Source organism: Pan troglodytes, chromosome 14, assembly GCF_028858775.2.
Source record: "Pan troglodytes isolate AG18354 chromosome 14, NHGRI_mPanTro3-v2.0_pri, whole genome shotgun sequence".
Lineage (NCBI taxonomy): Eukaryota > Metazoa > Chordata > Mammalia > Primates > Hominidae > Pan > Pan troglodytes.
Window position 1 is genome coordinate 35431618 of NC_072412.2, and position 17114 is coordinate 35448731.

The window sequence follows — 17114 nt, forward strand, 5'->3', positions numbered from 1 at the left end:
TCTTTTCGGACTCAGCCCACCTGCACCCAGGTGAAATAAACAGCCATGTTGCTCACACAAAGCCCGTTTGGTGGTCTCTTCACACGGACGCGCATGAAACTCAGCACTTTGGAAGGCCAAGTTGGGCGGATCACCTGAGGTCAGGAGCTCGAGACCAGCCTGGCCAATATGGTGAAACCTTGTCTTTACTAAAAATACAAAAATTAGCTGGGTGTGGTGGTGTGCACCTGTAGTCCCAGCTACTCAGGAAGCTGAGGCAGGAGAGTCACTTAAACCCTGAAGGCGGAGTTTGCAGTGAGCCAAGATAGCGTCACTGCACTCCGACTTGGGTAACAGAGCGAGACTCTGTCTCAAAACAAAACAAAACAAAACACATAAACACAGAAGTCCCAAATCACAGCTTTCTCTCCTGGTAAAAAGCTAGCTGAACCCTAAGATTATATAGAACCCAACTTTTCTGGTAAGTTTTAATAATTTTTATCATGAGAAATATGAGTTTAAAATACTGATCACTGATCTTTTTATTTTCAGCTTTTGATATTCTTTATTTCTGGCTAAGAGAGGGGGAAAATTGGCAGAAAATTGGCTAGCACATGGCTACTACTGAATTTCCAATCATATGACATGTATCTTATGTTTGACGTAGTCCTCTAAAAACCTAGAAATGATTTGTCTTAGCACTTAACCACCCTATACCCATCAAAGTATAAATTGAATATATGATTGCTCTTTGATGTTTTGTTCATTCTATATAATTTATGCCAGAATAAAGGTCTTTGTGGATCTGACAGCTGGAAGACTGTACTAGGCCAATGGAGTCCCAGAAATAATCTACTGAAGAACAGGAGGACGTGTTTGTCTATTCTTTAACAGACTGAATTAACCAAAATGGAAAAGTTTTTGCTAGGGCCTAGAAGCACAAAATGGTAGCAAAAAATGCATAATCTTGGAGAAACCTTAGGGAGGCATCATAGTTGCCTCCGTTCTGCTCACTCTCAACCCTAGGATGATATGTTGGAATAGGTAGGCAGAAAGTGATCATTCCGTCTCACTCCATGTCAACTGTTTGCCTAGCATTCCAGAGTCCATCTGTAAATTAAATTGGGAAAGACTAGGGAGTTGAGAGGGGACATTCAAATACCCTTGATGATGTTTTGCTATCTCACAACCACTAAAGTGTTTCAGAATGGTTGAAGGTAGATTGCTCTAAAGGTGGGCTCCATCAGTTTATTGTCAGCAACCCTCTATCTCCTCCCAAATTAGCTTACTAGGCTCTACTCCATTGATACTGCATAGCCGCTGCCTTCTTAAAGTGTTAAGTCTAGGTTTCTCAAGCCTATACAGGTAAACTTTCAGCATGGTTGTTTTACTTTTTTTACCTTTTACATTAGGAAAACCTCAGACTAGCTTTTAGTGATCTTTACTTATTCTTTGACAGTGGACAGGCACCAATTATGGGCTAAGATGAATGAGCTCAATTTATATCCCTGGTTACTCATTTTGTACATAGACTGAATTAGTCAGGTAACAATAGTCTCTTGATAGATCAGATAATTTTCCCTGGAGTAAATCTTTATTAATTTTCTGCCCCCCTTTGTTTTACTTGTACCATAAACATTTGACGAACTATTCGTTCTACCTATTAAAAAGCTCATAAAGAGACATATACTCTGATAGGCAGTTAAATAGTTTACAGTTACCAACTATGAGGACATTACTAGAACCCCAGCCCTGAAGGTATAGAATAAAAAGGAAAAGAGGTACTGGCATGAAGAAACTGAGGTCTTAAGTAATAAAGAAGGCCTCTGAGTGTTACCAGAACACAGTTTTTGCTTGTTTTAAAATTATGCACTGCTGAAAGTTCTTTTGAAATCTCCAAAGAGACCTCTTCCCAGGATTAACTGGCTGTACTGCTTCTGGTAGCACCATGGTGTGGTATCTATAGTACCTAGGAGGCCTGAGATTTAGTGGCAGCTGATGAAAAAATTTCTGAAGATGACCAAAAACAGTGCCTGCTACTCTGAATGTTAATCTTTCCACAAGATCTTGACATTCTTCCCAGAGGGAAGTGGGGTCTATGTCACATTCCTTGCATCTGGGCTGGCTTGTTGTTTGCTTTTAACCAAATGATGTTGGAAATTTCCAAGAGTATGTCAGAAATGGTAATGCAGCTTCTGTCTATTTGCTGGATGATTCACATTTGAAGCCCCAAGTCACTATGTAGAAGCCAGACTAGCCTAAGGCCACCACGCTGGGTGGAAGTCCAGCCACAAGAGGCCATGTGTAGGCGCTCTATTTGGCAGTCCTAGACTTTGACCTCTCCCAGCCTAGATGCCAGAGGTGTCAGTAATGATTCCAGTCTTCAGCTTATTGTCAAGTCACTAGCTAGTCTTTGAGTCTTCCCAGATGAAGCCCTTAGACCACCATGAAAGAGATATAAGCCACTCCTGCTGTGACCTTTCCAAATACCTGGCCCACTGAATTCCACAGAAACAAATGTTTGTTGTTTTGTGCCTTTGGGTTTGGGGCAGTTTGTTACATAGCAGTAGTAAATGGAACAAACTTGTAACAGTATTTTCACTTGCGTCCATGTGAAGAGACCACCAAACAGGCTTTGTGTGAGCAACAAGGCTGTTTATTTCACCTGGGTGCAAGCGGGCTGATACTGAAAAGAGAGTCAGCGAAGAGAGATAAGGGTGGGGCCGTTTTATAGGATTTGGGTAGATAAAGGAAAATTACAGTCAAAGGGGATTTGTTCTCTGGCGGGCAGGAGTGGGGGTGGCAAGGTGCTCAATGGGGGAGTTTTTTGAGCCAGGATGAGCCAGGAAAAGGACTTTCACAAGGTAATGTCATCACTTAAGGCAAGGACCAGCCATTTTCACTTCTTTTGTGGTGGAATGTCATCAGTTAAGGCAGAGGAGGGCATTTTCACTTCTTTTGTGATTCTTCAGTTACTTCAGGCCATCTGGGCATATATGTGCAAGTCACCGCGGATGTGATGGCTTGGCTTGGGCTCAGAGGCCTGACAAGTATAAATTCCAAAAACTTGGGAAAACAACCTTTGAATTTAGTGTGTTGGGGTAACACGCAAGTTTTCTGAATGGTGGCCTCCTAATAATGTTTAGCAGCCTATAAAGTTGGGGGGTAGGGTAGTAAAAGTGAAAAGGTTTTTCATTGCAGTTTCTTTGTAAATCTCTTTCAAGTCAATTTTAACTATCGCAACTACATTTTAAAATTTGGCTCTTTTTTTCTTGTCTCAAGCATAGTTCTTTGGCACTAGGAAAAGTATTTTATTAGTTCCTAGCTAGCTAATTATTTTAGCTTGTTGGTTTTTTATGTTGAAGATTTCCTCTGCTTTAGACATCTTTTAAAATGGATTTTAGTGGACATGGAAATCTGAATTGACAGTCGTTTAAATGAGTCAAGACCCATTTAATGGGGTTATGAATTTGACACACTGAATGGTGATTGGCAATATTTTTTAAAAAACAAAATAAAAGGTATAAATCAGAGAGTTACTATAGCTAAAAAGCTATGTGAAATGTTAACCAATTAAAGTAGAAAGATGTGTCACTAATGATCATTCTGGCTTCAGAATAATTGATCTGAGGCCCTTTATAACCATAATTAAACAGCAGAGACTACTTCTCAAAGAGCTTGGCTATAACCCTCAGATGTTCTCATGTCTGCATTGCTGTATAGTTCATACAGTGCTGCTTTGCTTCCAAAGATGGATGAATATGTTCTCATTTTTTGGGTGGGTATCTGAGTCCATTTGTCCTGCTATAACAAAATATCATAAACTAGTAGCTTATTAACAACAAAAATTTATTTCTCACAATTCTAGAGGCTGGGAAGTACAAGACTAAGGTGCTGGTAGATTTGGTCTCTGGTGAGGGGCCCACATCCTGGTTCATAGAATGACACCTTCTTACTGCTTCCTCACATAGTGAAAGGGACAAGGCAGCTCTTTGGGATCTCTTTTATAAGGGACTAATCCCATTGATGAGGGCTCCTCCCTCATGACCTAATCACCTTCCAAAGGCCCCACCTCCTAAAACCATCACCTCAGGGGTTAGGATTTCAATATATGAATTTTGAAGGGACACATTCAGACCACAGCTGAGGGATAGGGGTAGGGGGAGGTTAAGAGGGAGCTTCAAAGGGGAAACGAACATAACTAATTTTAGATTCAGAACTATTAAGAGTTTGAAGATTCCTGAAGCTTTTCACTATCCATTTTCCCAATAGTAAAACAGAATAATAGGCCAGGAAGAATTTATTCTTATATGACAATATCTGATGTTTCAAAAGACTAGTTCCTTCTACATTTATTTCTAAATTGATCATTTAAAACCAAAATACAAAATATTATCTTTCTCAGTATTCCCTAATAAACAATATCTTTATTTGGTTCCAAAGGCTTAATGTCATACAGGGAAAAAAATTAACATTACTGTAATACCTGACAAAATGTTGTGAGCCACTTTTTCACTCCATTCAGGTAATTCTTTTGGCTTTTCTTCTGGAACTGGCTCACATGGTACAATGTGACTCAGGTTAACTTCTTCACTTGAAGTATCTTTAGCCTAAACAGTAAAAATGTTTCAAAATGTGAAGTTAGTACTAAGAGGGGGAAAACTGTAAGCATTATATAACAAATATGAAGCCAACAAATACTAGATAAAATTAATGAAAAATATCTCCAGCCAACCTAGTTACCAGTATGGTCTTATAAAGTACAATACCAGAACTGCCATGAAGTTGAAAACTGTTCTGGTCCATATAAATCTTGACTGGTAAGATTTAAATACCAATATAAGTCCAATATGGCATTTAACAAATCATTTAAATTGACTTTTTTCTTTTCTGGACTAGACTGATTTCCTTCAAACAGATATCATCCCTAGATATTAGTGTGCACATGGTACTCAGTAAGATTAAAAGATTTTTGTTAAATGACTCAATCAGTAAGCAAAGATGAATTCATAAACTGGTTTTGACAGAGATCAAACAAATGTCTAATTTGAAACAAGAAGGAATATATAAACACAGAATAATCTGTTATTCCATTTAAGAGGAAATGGAGAACATATATCTATACTTTGCTAACTGAACAGCTGTGATGAGAGCCTGGGCCAACACCCAAACTCTTAAAGCTGAATGAACTCATTCTAAGAAATAAGACGCAGGCTAACTCAGACCTCATAGTATTAATATAATAAAATAACTTGAAAATCAAAGTGGCCAGTAACACAAAGAATGTCACATAAAATATAAAAACAACATTAAACAAAACAACTTCTACATGGGATAAAAGTCACCCATAAGTAAAATCTAAAGCTTTTCACTGCATACACTTTTTAATATCATTTGATTTTTTTAGAACAAGAAATTAAATTTTAAAACATGAAGTTCTAAATGATATGGAAGAATTTCCAAATATACTGTTAAGTAAAAAAGCAAGGAGCAAAATATTATGTTTTACATGCCACCATTTATGTTAAATATTATATATGTCTCTGTGTGTGTGTATTTAACTATGCATAAAATATATCTAGAAGGACAATAGAAGTTAATAATTATGTGTCTGAGGCCAGGCATGCTAGCTCATGCCTGTAATCCCAGCACTTTGGGAGGCCGAGGTGGGTGGATCACCTGAGGTCAGGAGTTCGAGATTAGCCTGGCCAACATGGTGAAACTGAAACCCCATCTCTACTAAAAATACAAACATTAGCCGGGCATGGTGGCAGACACCTGTAATCCCAGCTGCTCGGGAGGTTGAGACACGAGAATTGCTTGAACCCGGGAGGCGGAGGTTGCAGTCAGCTGAGATCGCACCACTGCACTCCAGCCTGGGCGACAGAGTGAGACTCCATCTGCGGGGGTGAGGAGACAGGGGAAGATTATGTGTCTGGACAGGGGAGCTAGGTGGTTGGTGGACAGGAATAGGGCCCAGACTTATTTTTTACCATATACTCTTTTGTACCCTTTAACTTTGGTTTCTTGTGATTAATTTTAAAACGTTTTTAAGTAAAATATATATCTTGGAACCATTTTGGACTCCCAGTATCCTCATATAGCTGGTCTAAGATGTTCAACATAAACCACAGTGACACTTTGCAAATAAATGTAGAATATTCACGTGATATTCATCAATTCCAAAGATAATTATTGAGCATTTACCATGTGGAATATAGCAATGAACAATACTAAACTGCCTATGATACTCAAGACAATGCTGTTTTATTCATATACTTGCTTATATTACCACTTCTGCCTAGAATCCCCTTAAATTTGCTATTCATAAGGCCAACTCTTCTTTATCCTTCAAGACTCATTTTAGTCATAATGTCCTGTAGGAGGGGGCTCCTCACTGCTTCCTATACCACTCATCCACCCACACTTATCTGTTAGGCTAGGCTGCATCTTCTATCTAATATCCACATTGGATAGAAATGATCTCTTTGCTAATCTGTTCTTTCCATTAGACAGTAAATTCATTGAGACAAGAAATTTACTTTTTCCACTATGTAGGCCTAACATTCTAGCTCTCAATAAATATTTCCTGAACTCTAATCCAAATTTACCAGTTAGAATATATTACATACTCAGAGCCTATGAAATGAAAGAAGAAACCACTCAGTATATTTTTTAAAATCAAATCTCTGTCCTGTTGCCCATCCATAAAAAAACAGGAAACTGAATAAAAATGGCAGTGTAAGAAAAAAAAAGGCAGTAGCATATCTAGCCCCCAAGCTCTTAGTGAATATAGGAAGGCAGAGAATAACACAAAACAAATAAGAAAGTATGTGCATCACTAATGCAAATATAAAAATATTTTGGCCAGGTATGGTGGCTCATGTCTGTAATGCTGGCTACTCGTGGAGGGTGAGGCAGGAGGATCACATGAGCCTCGGAGGTCAAGGCTGCAGTGAGCCATGTTTGCACCACTGCACTCCAGCCTGGGTGACAAGGCAGGATCCTGTCTCAAAAAAAATAAAATCTCTCAAACAGTTGGGAAAAAAATCTATCCCCCAAACACAGAGTATCTTTTAAAATAGTTTAAGTAACACACACTTTAAAAGGGAAATACTACAACTGATTCTAATTGTTTTTGCCAGTGATCACTTTGTTGACTAATGCACAAGTTGCTTTGCTTTAGTATATGGGAATGTGATCATATAAATACATGAAACTGGAGAAAGGTACCATTAGAAGACAACACACACACTTATTACTCTTTTATTTACCCTTTTTCCACGTTTTCCTTTATGACGTACATCCTTATTGCCTTGGTCCAACTGTTTCACATCAGTGCCAGAGGCTTCTTTTAGTTGGTCAGAGGAGGGTCTAGTTCTTCCAGGGATTTGGAATTCATTTTCTTCTTCTGCTCTGTTCCAGTTGGCCTAGAGAATAAAGGTTTAAGCTTAACTCTAATCAGAATTTTTCTTAGATGACTTTCTGCCAGCTATATTACACCATGCTCAAATGACATACTTGTTTGAATGTCAGTTTGGCAGTCTATCAGTAACAACTACTTTTGCTTTTTTCTCTACGCTTCTCTTTTGTTTCATCACCAAACCCCAAACCTCCGAGTTCTTTGGTTCACAGCATATGCCTAAGTAAGTTTCAAAAGACAAAGTATAAAAGACAACTTATAGCAGTTGTTGGTATAAGTTATCTTTGAATCAGATGCAGCTACATTTAAATTTAATTAATGAATAAATTTTAGTTAACATATACAAGAGAAAATGAATTTAAAGGCAATTAACAAAACTCATGTCCACTTCATTATGCATTATTGGAAGGTTTATTTTTTAATTTTCTGCACAATATACACTTTGCTGAATGAATGTTTAAGAGTAAAAACCAGTCAAAATTATAGCTAGTAACTAGCTTATGTTTACAGTTGAAGTTCTGGGACAGTAAAGCAAGCTAAAAATAACATACAAATACCAAAAAATTAAATTGAAGACAGAAAATAAACATACAACCTAAAAGTGTGCTTAGTTTCTTTCCTAAAGCCCAGTAATACAGGTCCAGTTAACATAGGGGTGAAGGGAGAAATAGTTCCACATTAGGTCTGTGAATACTTAAGAGCATCATTTCACTCAGTAAACAGTGAAGTGAAGATGAACTCCTTCATTTGACCATATTCCTGCCTTTGTGAATTCCTCCTCACAAGTACAATGAGGCTACACACTTCTGTATGCTGATCATGTATTTTGTTAAATAATTGCTGCTATGCTAAAGTATTGGTTTGTTGACGACCAGGTAGGTCATTCTCGGGTGAACAGGGGCTGATTTTATATTTTTATACACACACACACACATCCCCCACACCTTCGTGGTCTCCTGTTCTCATACTTTGCCCATCCCACCACTTAACACAGTAACTGGTTAAATAATGAATTCCAAGTATCTGCTGATTGAAGGAGAGAATAAAAGATTATACTATTATAATGCCCACCTCATTCAACCCCTGATGACTGTCAATATTCATAATCAAAAATACTTTTTCCCTCTTGCTACAACAATATATAAAGAAAGTCTCTCCATAATACTCTATTCAAGTTCCCTGTTAAACCGAAATACTCTATTTCTACAGGTACGCATGTGGGCAGAGGAAACATGCCAAATAAGGAAAGTTCCAGGATGATCATATTTTAAATCATATTTTCTTTTTTTTTTTATTTGGCCTTCATTTACCACAAGAACAAAGATAATTATCTCAACCAAAGCCTGTTTCTTCCTCAGAATGCCAACCATACCCCTTAAAATGTCCAATATAACCTATCTACTAAAGCTAAAATTATCTTCATGTCACCATTTAGACCCATCAGTACACTTTTCCAGCTGAGCAGTAAAACAGTGGTGAAAACAATAGCTAACAATCACAGAGCATAACTACTCGCTCTGATATAAGTGCTTAATGTATTAATTTTTAATTTTCACCACAGCCCAATGAAGTGGACACTGTTATTATCCCCATTTTATAAGTAAATTAAAGTATACAGAAGATCAGGAACAGCTGAGCTAAACGGTCATTAAGTGGAAGAGTTTGAATTCATATACAGGCAATTTGACTCTAGAGCTCACAATCTTAACCACTATTATGGCAAATTCCAAGCATGTAGCTGTGAACACACAAACAAATGATGAACTGTCAGTCTCCTAACCTTGATTACAGTAGAGGTTATTACAATTTCTCTAAAAGCTGAAGTGCTTATGTTAAAGTAGATTTTTTTCACCCTAAAGATGATCACACAAGTTACCTGGAGCCGAAGGTCAGACATTTGCCTTAACAGATCCTCAAAGAGCTCTCTATCATCCTCTGGTAACTCAGAGGACAGGACGACCCCCACAAAGCATCCTGCTGCTTGTAGCATTGTATCAGGAAACATGTAGGCTCCCGCAGTACATTTCAGAACCGGAGATCTATCAGGAACTAGAGGATATAACCAGTCACAAACCTGAAAGGATTCATTAGAAGAAAAAAAATATACATATAAATAAATGAAACTAGATTTTCACTTATGTTTTAATAAAATTGTTATATTAGAAAATAAACACTTCAAAGTTGGAAACATATTTTAAAAGGCTTTAAGAACCATCAACATCAACAAATCCCCAAGAAAATTAATCATTTGCTAGTCTGATCTTTTTGCAATAAGGACTGCGCTAAATGTGCCATGGCTCCACTAATTATACAATCTTAAAGCTGATGGCCTTAACTAGCCTAGTGTTAACCAATAATGACTCCAGCTTTAAATAAATAATAATCAAAATAAATTAAGGTTTTCGTTATTGAAATCAGATATTCCTTTTGTGGTAAATAAACTATTTTCAGGTATTATTTACTTGAAATATTTACTGAAATAATAGTACTTACTGATTTAATCCTCCTAACAATCCTATGAAATCAGTTACTATTATTGTCATTTTATGTACAAGAAAATTGAGGCACAGAGAGGTCAATTAAGTCGCTCAGAACCAACAACTAAAAAGTGGAGCTTGGATTTTAACACATGTAGTCTGGACCAGAGAAGCTGAACAAGTATTTTAATTAGAAACCCAGCACTCACAGGCCGGGCACAGTGGCTCACACCTATAATCCCAACACTCTGGGAGGCCAAGGAGAGGCGGGGGGATTATTTGAGGTCAGGAGTTCAAGACCTGCCTGGACAACATGGTGAAACCCCCGTCTCTACTAAAACTACAAAAATTAGCTGGGTGTGGTAGTGCATGCCTGTAATCCTAGCTCCAGCTCCTTGGGAGGCTGAGGCAGGGGAATCACCTGAACCTGGGAGGTGGAAGTTGCAGTGAGCCAAGATTGTGCCACTGCACTCCAGCCTGGGCAACACAGCAAGACTCTGTCTCAAAGAAAAAATAAATAAATAAATAAATAAGAAATTCAGCACTCACTCACAACATGGAATAATTTTTTGTACTAAACCCAAGAGAACCTGACATAACAGAATAGATTAAGTTAATGTTTATGGATTATCTATCTATTGTAAAATTAAAAGCAAAATAACAAAAGCTCTCCTGCAATGTCATCTGGGGAGGTCAGCTTGCCAGTACATACACAGACTTAAGCTCACATCCTGGCTGCCTAATTTATTTCTAATGCAATACATTCTTTGAGAAACCAAAATATAACTGTGCTCAACATCAAAACAGTCTTACCCACAAACTTTTAACATTTGAGTAGTCATTTATTTTAATATGTATGAGAAAAATACATATTTCCCTTAATTTCAGTTATTATAAAGATAAAACTGACAAGTGGGACAATTTAGTAAAAATATAAAGCAAGTAATAGCAGCAGTATAGAGTTGACAAAAAAAATTGTAAAAGTTATTCTAAAATAAAACTTAGGAAAGGTTTTTCTTTTTTCTTTTTTTTTTTTTTTTTTTTTTTAACTATTCCATGGTTTCTTTCAGATTATCTATATCCTGGTCACCTTAATTGAACTGGAATATCACCAAATTGTCTTTAAAAAAACCAACACTTTATAGACCTTTCCTAGGACAGGATATTACAGATAAGTGAGTCATCCACCATAGGCTGATTTTTCCCAGTTTCATTTTCAGAGGGCAATCTCATGTCCAATTTCTGTAATTATAGATTTAACAGGTTTAAAAAGTATTTGGTATTAAAACTAAAACCAAAAGAAAAATCTTTTTTTGAAGTTCTAGAATTCTATCTACCTAAAACCAAAAAAACTTAATTTCCTATTTAGACCAATAGTGATTTTAACAGTAATTTTTAGCATAGGAAATATCTAACTTCTAGTATTTAGCTGGATTATTATTGTATTTTTTTTTTTTTTGGATAAAAACATTCAGTAAACACATATGTTAACTCCTTTTAAGGACACTCTGCTACAAATACCTGAATACAAGCAAATGAGAACCTCTTAAGGAGACTCAAATTAAATTTTGGGTGCAATTTTACTTTTCGTTTAGGACAAAAAATACACATGAGAAAGATTAAAAACAAAATTAAATGCACTAAGGACAAATTTGTATTAAAGTACAAGTCATTTCAATGGATGAGTGAATGTAACCACGGTACAGTATTTCTGCCATTCACTACCCCATCTCCAGTTGCTAAGGACCCAAAGATTTTTTATTCCATCATTACAGTGCAACACTATTAGTAGAAATTGTTATAGCTTTCATCACCCGCCGCTACAAACCCCAATCAATAAGCCTACTCTTTGTAACCTTAAGGCTCCTTCCTTAAAATAATCTACAGGATTCACAATATTCTTTCTGTCCAGTATCAAATATTTCCTTTCAATAATGCCCTCAAAGTATCTCCCTCACACATCCCTAGCAAGCCTCGAATTGTCTTTAAACAACTTTCAAGTTGACTTCATATAAAAACTACATAAGAATCAACAGGAGAGAATACCAAAAGAGAAAATGAATAGAGATACGCTGTGCTATTACTAAACCACATTATTTGGACTGTGGACAAAACATCTGTTTTGCTTAAATAGTGATCTTTCTTCAATGCAAACTCCTTTGTTATATTCAACGTATACTGAGTCCTCATTTCAAGAACTCATCTTCCTATACCTACATCCAATCTTTTAAAACGAGACTGTCACTGGACCGCTCTCTTCAGAATACCTCACTAAATCCACAGCAATGCCCTGACATCAATCTTTATGTAGCACTCTTTACTCTTAGACCAAGTGCATTCTGGTAAATTTCTCTGCTTGGACTGTTGGAATTACATCTTAAATTATCACCACAGTCTCGAATTCTAAACCAGGGTCTCTCAACCTTGGCATAGTTGAGATTTTGGGCAGGATAATTTTTTTTTGTTCATGAGGGCTGTCCTGTGAAAATGTGTGGCAGCATCCGTGGCCTCTATCCACCATGCCAGTAGCAATCAACTTCCAGTATGACAACCAAAAATGCCTCCAGACATTGTCAAATGTTCTCTGGGGAGGCAAAACTACCCTGGGTTGAGAACAACTGTTCTGGACCATGGGCTCGGTCTCTCCCAGTTCAGACCCTCAGCTGAGTCTTGACAACATTTGTGAATATTTACAGCTATACATCCACAGGAATTACATAAATCCCTTTTGAAATTAAACTTATTAGGTTTCTTCTTCAGATAAAGAATTAAAAATATAAGGATGACCACTCTTCTCAAGTTTTATCATCAGAAACTTAATACCAAAATAAAACTATTAATATATCTTTTTTAAAAAAAGAAAAAGACAAACACAAACAGATGTTCAAGGCTCATAATTTCACGGAATATATTTAAAAACAAAGTAGAATTTATTGTTATCTTTTTGCACTTATACTGGACACATAAACATTAACAAATAAAAATGATGTAGTCTACACGTATTTCAAATTATGCTTTCATTTTTCTTTGGCTTACCTGAAGAAACCCGGGAGGACGGTTTAGAACCGTATCAAGAGAATTATCCAAAAACCTCACAATTCGAAGGTACCCAGGATACGAAGGTGCACTAACCTCCCCTGCAGGATTTACAAAAAAAATCTGTACTCCATTTGGTATCAAAATCAATTCATCTGCATCCAGCCCTAAGGTCTCAAGAGGCGGCGGCTGAGAATGATTCCTATAAAACTCCTCTCCAACTGACGAAAACTCCCCAGAATCTGTTCCATAGGATACAGTGTAGTGACCTTCAGCAGCTTGAGGAGTATAAGCAGGAGGAGCTTCTGCTGGACAACTTTGTGATGGTAAAGAGAGAGAAGCAGGTGCAGCAACTGCCCCTGCACTTGGAGTTGAGGTGTTTCCATTTACTTCAGCATGCTGAGGAGCTGAACTAAAAGACTGAGGCTCTGGTAATTTTTCACACATGTCTTTAGGTGGAAATTCTGGATATAACTTGGGCACCTCCTGAAGATCATTCTGCAGAGAAGTGGCAAGACCCTTCTCTAGAATTTCCAGCCTGGTGCGTACATTCTGTAGAGTTTCTTTCATTTTCTGTTGCATCTGTCTAGCAGATTCCCACCCAGGACCTGTGTGTTCAGACTCTTTTGATGAAATGCTGATCCCTCTGAGCAGGTGTCCTATTCCTTGCTTATAGTAGTTCTTTGCTTCTTCCTTCTGACCTAATTCATCTGTATTCAGACCTTTGTTAACAAATAAAAAGGCCTTCTTATATGCTTCTCTGATTATCTTAATTTCAGCAGGTTCTCCATTTTGTGGCTCTTGCTCCATTTCTGCAAAATTGGAGACATATTTAATCATCTTGCTTAGCTATTGTTTACTTATGATTCATATCTCCTACCTGAATATATTTTAAGAGTACAAGTGCCTCGCTTATCTCTGTTTTGTTCACTATTATACTATCCTTTAAGCCTACTATTAGGTCTGTCATAAAGAAAGCACTTAACATGTATTTGATGAATGGATAAATAAATGAAAACTCTTGGTCCAAAATACCTTAAATTAAAAACATAAGAGAATAAATCAGAATACATCTATTAAATAATTTTCTTGTTCTGGTTTCTTATAATAGTTTCCTATCATACATCCTTATGGTTGAAACAAGAGTCTCATTCTAAAATTCATTATAATATAAATCCAGATTATATCCAGCCAATAAAAAATGAATTGAATCATACACTGGGGAAAACAGAAATGAGAAAAAAAATGTGAATGAAACTTTGTTACCTGATTTCCACTTAAAGGTGGCAGGTTACCCCACACAGCCCTGTTGCTTCCCCAAATCCCACTAAGATGACTCTGGAAAGACTATGAAAAAGGAACAACCATTTTTCTTAGTGAGAAAAATACATGAATAGGCACTTCACAGAAGGAAATCTTTAAAAAGCATCTGAAAAGGTGTTCAACATACTATTCCCTCAGAAAAGTGAAACTAAAATCAAGTGATACCAACTAGACACTTAACAGATGGCTAAAATTTAAAAGACTGATTAGTGCTAAGTGAAGACAAGTGGAACTCTTCTACCTTGCTGGTGAAAGCTGAAAAATGATACAACATTTTGGAAAACTGGCAGTTTCTACTAAAGCTAAACACCCACTCATTGACCCAACAATTCCACTTGCAGGTATATAACCAAGAGAAATGGATGCATGTGCATGCCAAAAACATGTATGGCAATATTCACAGCAACTATATTCACAAAAAGCAAATCCTTAAAACAACCCAAATGCTCACTCATTCATACAATGCAATAATACACAGAAAAAAAATTTTAAACCTGATTGCCTGCAACATCAATGAATCTCACCAATTCTTTGAGGAAAAGCCAAATACAAAAGACTTCATATTGAGACCACATACTATGATTCTACATGAATGAATTAAATGGGAAAAACTGGTCTGTGATATGACATAAATCAAAATAGTGCTTATAGGTAGAGGCTACAGACTTCACAGGTACAGGAGGGAATCTCATGGCCTTTGGAAATGTTCTCTGTTGATCTGAGTGATGACTACAAGGGTGTACAGTGGTCCCCCCTTATGTATAGCTTCATTTTCTGTGGTTTCAGTTACCTGCAGTCAACCATGATCTGAAAATATTAATATTAAATGGAAAATTAGAGATAAATAATTCATAAATTTTAAATTGCACATTCTCAGTATCATGATTAAATCTCCTGTTGTCTCTCTCTGTGCCCCCTGGGACATGAATCATCCTTTTGTCCAGGGCATCCATGCTGTCTATGCTCCCCTCCCATGATCACTTAGTAGCTGATATGGTTTGGCGATGTCCCCACCCAGATCTCACCTTGAACTGTAATACCCATAATCCCCAGGTGTCAAGAGAGGGACCCCGTGGGAGATGACTGGATCACGGGGGCAGTTTGCCCCATGCTGTTCTCCTGATAGTGAGTTCTCACAACATCTGATGGTTTTATAAGGCAGTTTTTCCAGCTTTTGCTAGCTCTCTCTTTCCTGCCGTCATGTGAAGAAGGTCTTTGCTTCCCCTTCATCTTCCACCATGACTGTAAGTTTCCTGAGGCCTCCCCAGCCACGCAGAACTGAGTCAATTAAACCTCTTTTCTTTATAAAGTACCCAGTCTTGGGCAGTTCTTTACAGCAGCGTGAAAACGGACTAATACAGTAGCCATCTTGGTTATCAGATCAACTGTTCCAATATTGTGGTGGTTGGATTCAACTAATTCTTTTTACTTAATAATGGCCCCAAAGTGCAACAGTAGTGATGCTGGCAATTTTGATACACTGAAAAGCTGTGAAGTGCTTCCTTCAAGCGAAAAGGTTAAAGTTTTCAACTTAAGAAAAAAAATCATACGCTGAGGTTGCTAAGATCTACCATTAATAACATATTTTCTATTCCTGAAATTGTGAAGAAGGAAAAAGAAATTAGTGCCAGTTTTGCTGTTGTCCCTTAAACTGCAAAACTTATGGTCAAAGCATGTGATAAGTGTTTAGTTAAGATGGAAAAGGCTGAGATATGAACAGAAACATGTTCCAATTGAAAGCAATTGGGTGCCACACTATCCATGGTTTCAGGCATCCACTAGGGGTCTTGCAACTTATCTCCCTTGGATAAGGGGTTAGGGGGGACTACTGTATATATACATAAAAATCATTAAACTATACATTTAAGATCAGGGTACTATATGCATTTTATGTGATTCCTCAATAAAACAGATAAATAATAAAGCCATAACTCACAAGTACAAATAGGGAAGATGAAAAGTCAACAGTACTTGGTGTCAAAAAAGGAGGCAGACAAGTGAAAACTCCCAAAACACACTTGAGAAAACAGATGCTTTAAACTGTCAGTGGGAAAATCAGAGACGCAGCTGCACTTACATCACATCAAGAACCTCCAAAGGCATAAGAATTGATGGAATTCAATCTTCCTATGGAAAGGAAGTAGACATAGAGCTGAAAAAAGAGGACTGGTTGAAAGCCTATTTACAAATTAGCACCCTCAGATCTTTCTTACACCAAGCACTCAGGACACTGTTTCTCTACAGCCCTGAAAGACTGAGTGCTTTGATCTAGAAGAGTGTAAAATAAAGTGAGGATAAGAAACTATCAGGCATGATTAAGGGTAAAAACCAAAAGCAGGGGGATTAAGTGAAATGTTACACATTGATTATTGAGACCCACAGCCTTCTTCCCCACAACTTGGTAATTAGAGTTCCGGCTGCCAGGTACCCCTCAAGAAAGGAGATTGGAAGTTATCTTCTTGAGGAATCTGATCACCACCAAGAAGAAAGACACAAAGAATAGTGACAGTGAGAGTTCCCTAAGGAAAACTGTCCAAGCAATTCACCGTTCAGAAGCCATAGTTGATAGGTTCCACCCATAGAATCTCAGATCAGCTTTCTAGTGCTTCACTCACACGCACACACTCACACACAGACACACAAACAGCCCAGGATCACAAAACATGAGGCAAACATCCAGTATAAAGGATTAAAAGAAGAGCAATGTAATTTGGTTGAAATGGACAATGTGCAGGAAACGTAAAAAAAAAAACAAACCCTATCATTTATATCAACATAAAGAAAAAGAAAATATCGCATCCATAAAATAAAAAGTGGGATGCGTGCACACTGAAAAAAGGATATTCGAGTGACAAAAGGAACTCTGGGAAATTAAA

At 37.3% G+C, this 17114-nt stretch overlaps 1 protein-coding gene across 11 annotated transcripts in view; it reads right to left on the reverse strand.

The window, feature by feature from the left end:
* Positions 1-17114, reverse strand: part of SPART (spartin) — a 67269-nt gene that overhangs the window by 19144 nt on the left and 31011 nt on the right. For 5 of the 11 annotated variants that reach the window (XM_063792054.1, XM_063792046.1, XM_063792047.1 and 2 more), the window contains exons 2-5: positions 12916-13727; positions 9279-9476; positions 7254-7409; positions 4466-4589 (exon numbers count right to left, since the gene is read on the reverse strand). In XM_063792054.1, the coding sequence (XP_063648124.1) occupies positions 4466-4589; positions 7254-7409; positions 9279-9476; positions 12916-13725 (1288 nt within the window). In that variant the 5' untranslated portion in view covers positions 13726-13727. Of the gene's footprint in view, positions 1-4465; positions 4590-7253; positions 7410-9278; positions 9477-12915; positions 13728-14181; positions 14282-15263; positions 16509-17114 lie in introns of those variants that run through there. The other 6 variants (XM_063792048.1, XM_063792050.1, XM_063792049.1 and 3 more) reach the window with 4 other exon arrangements.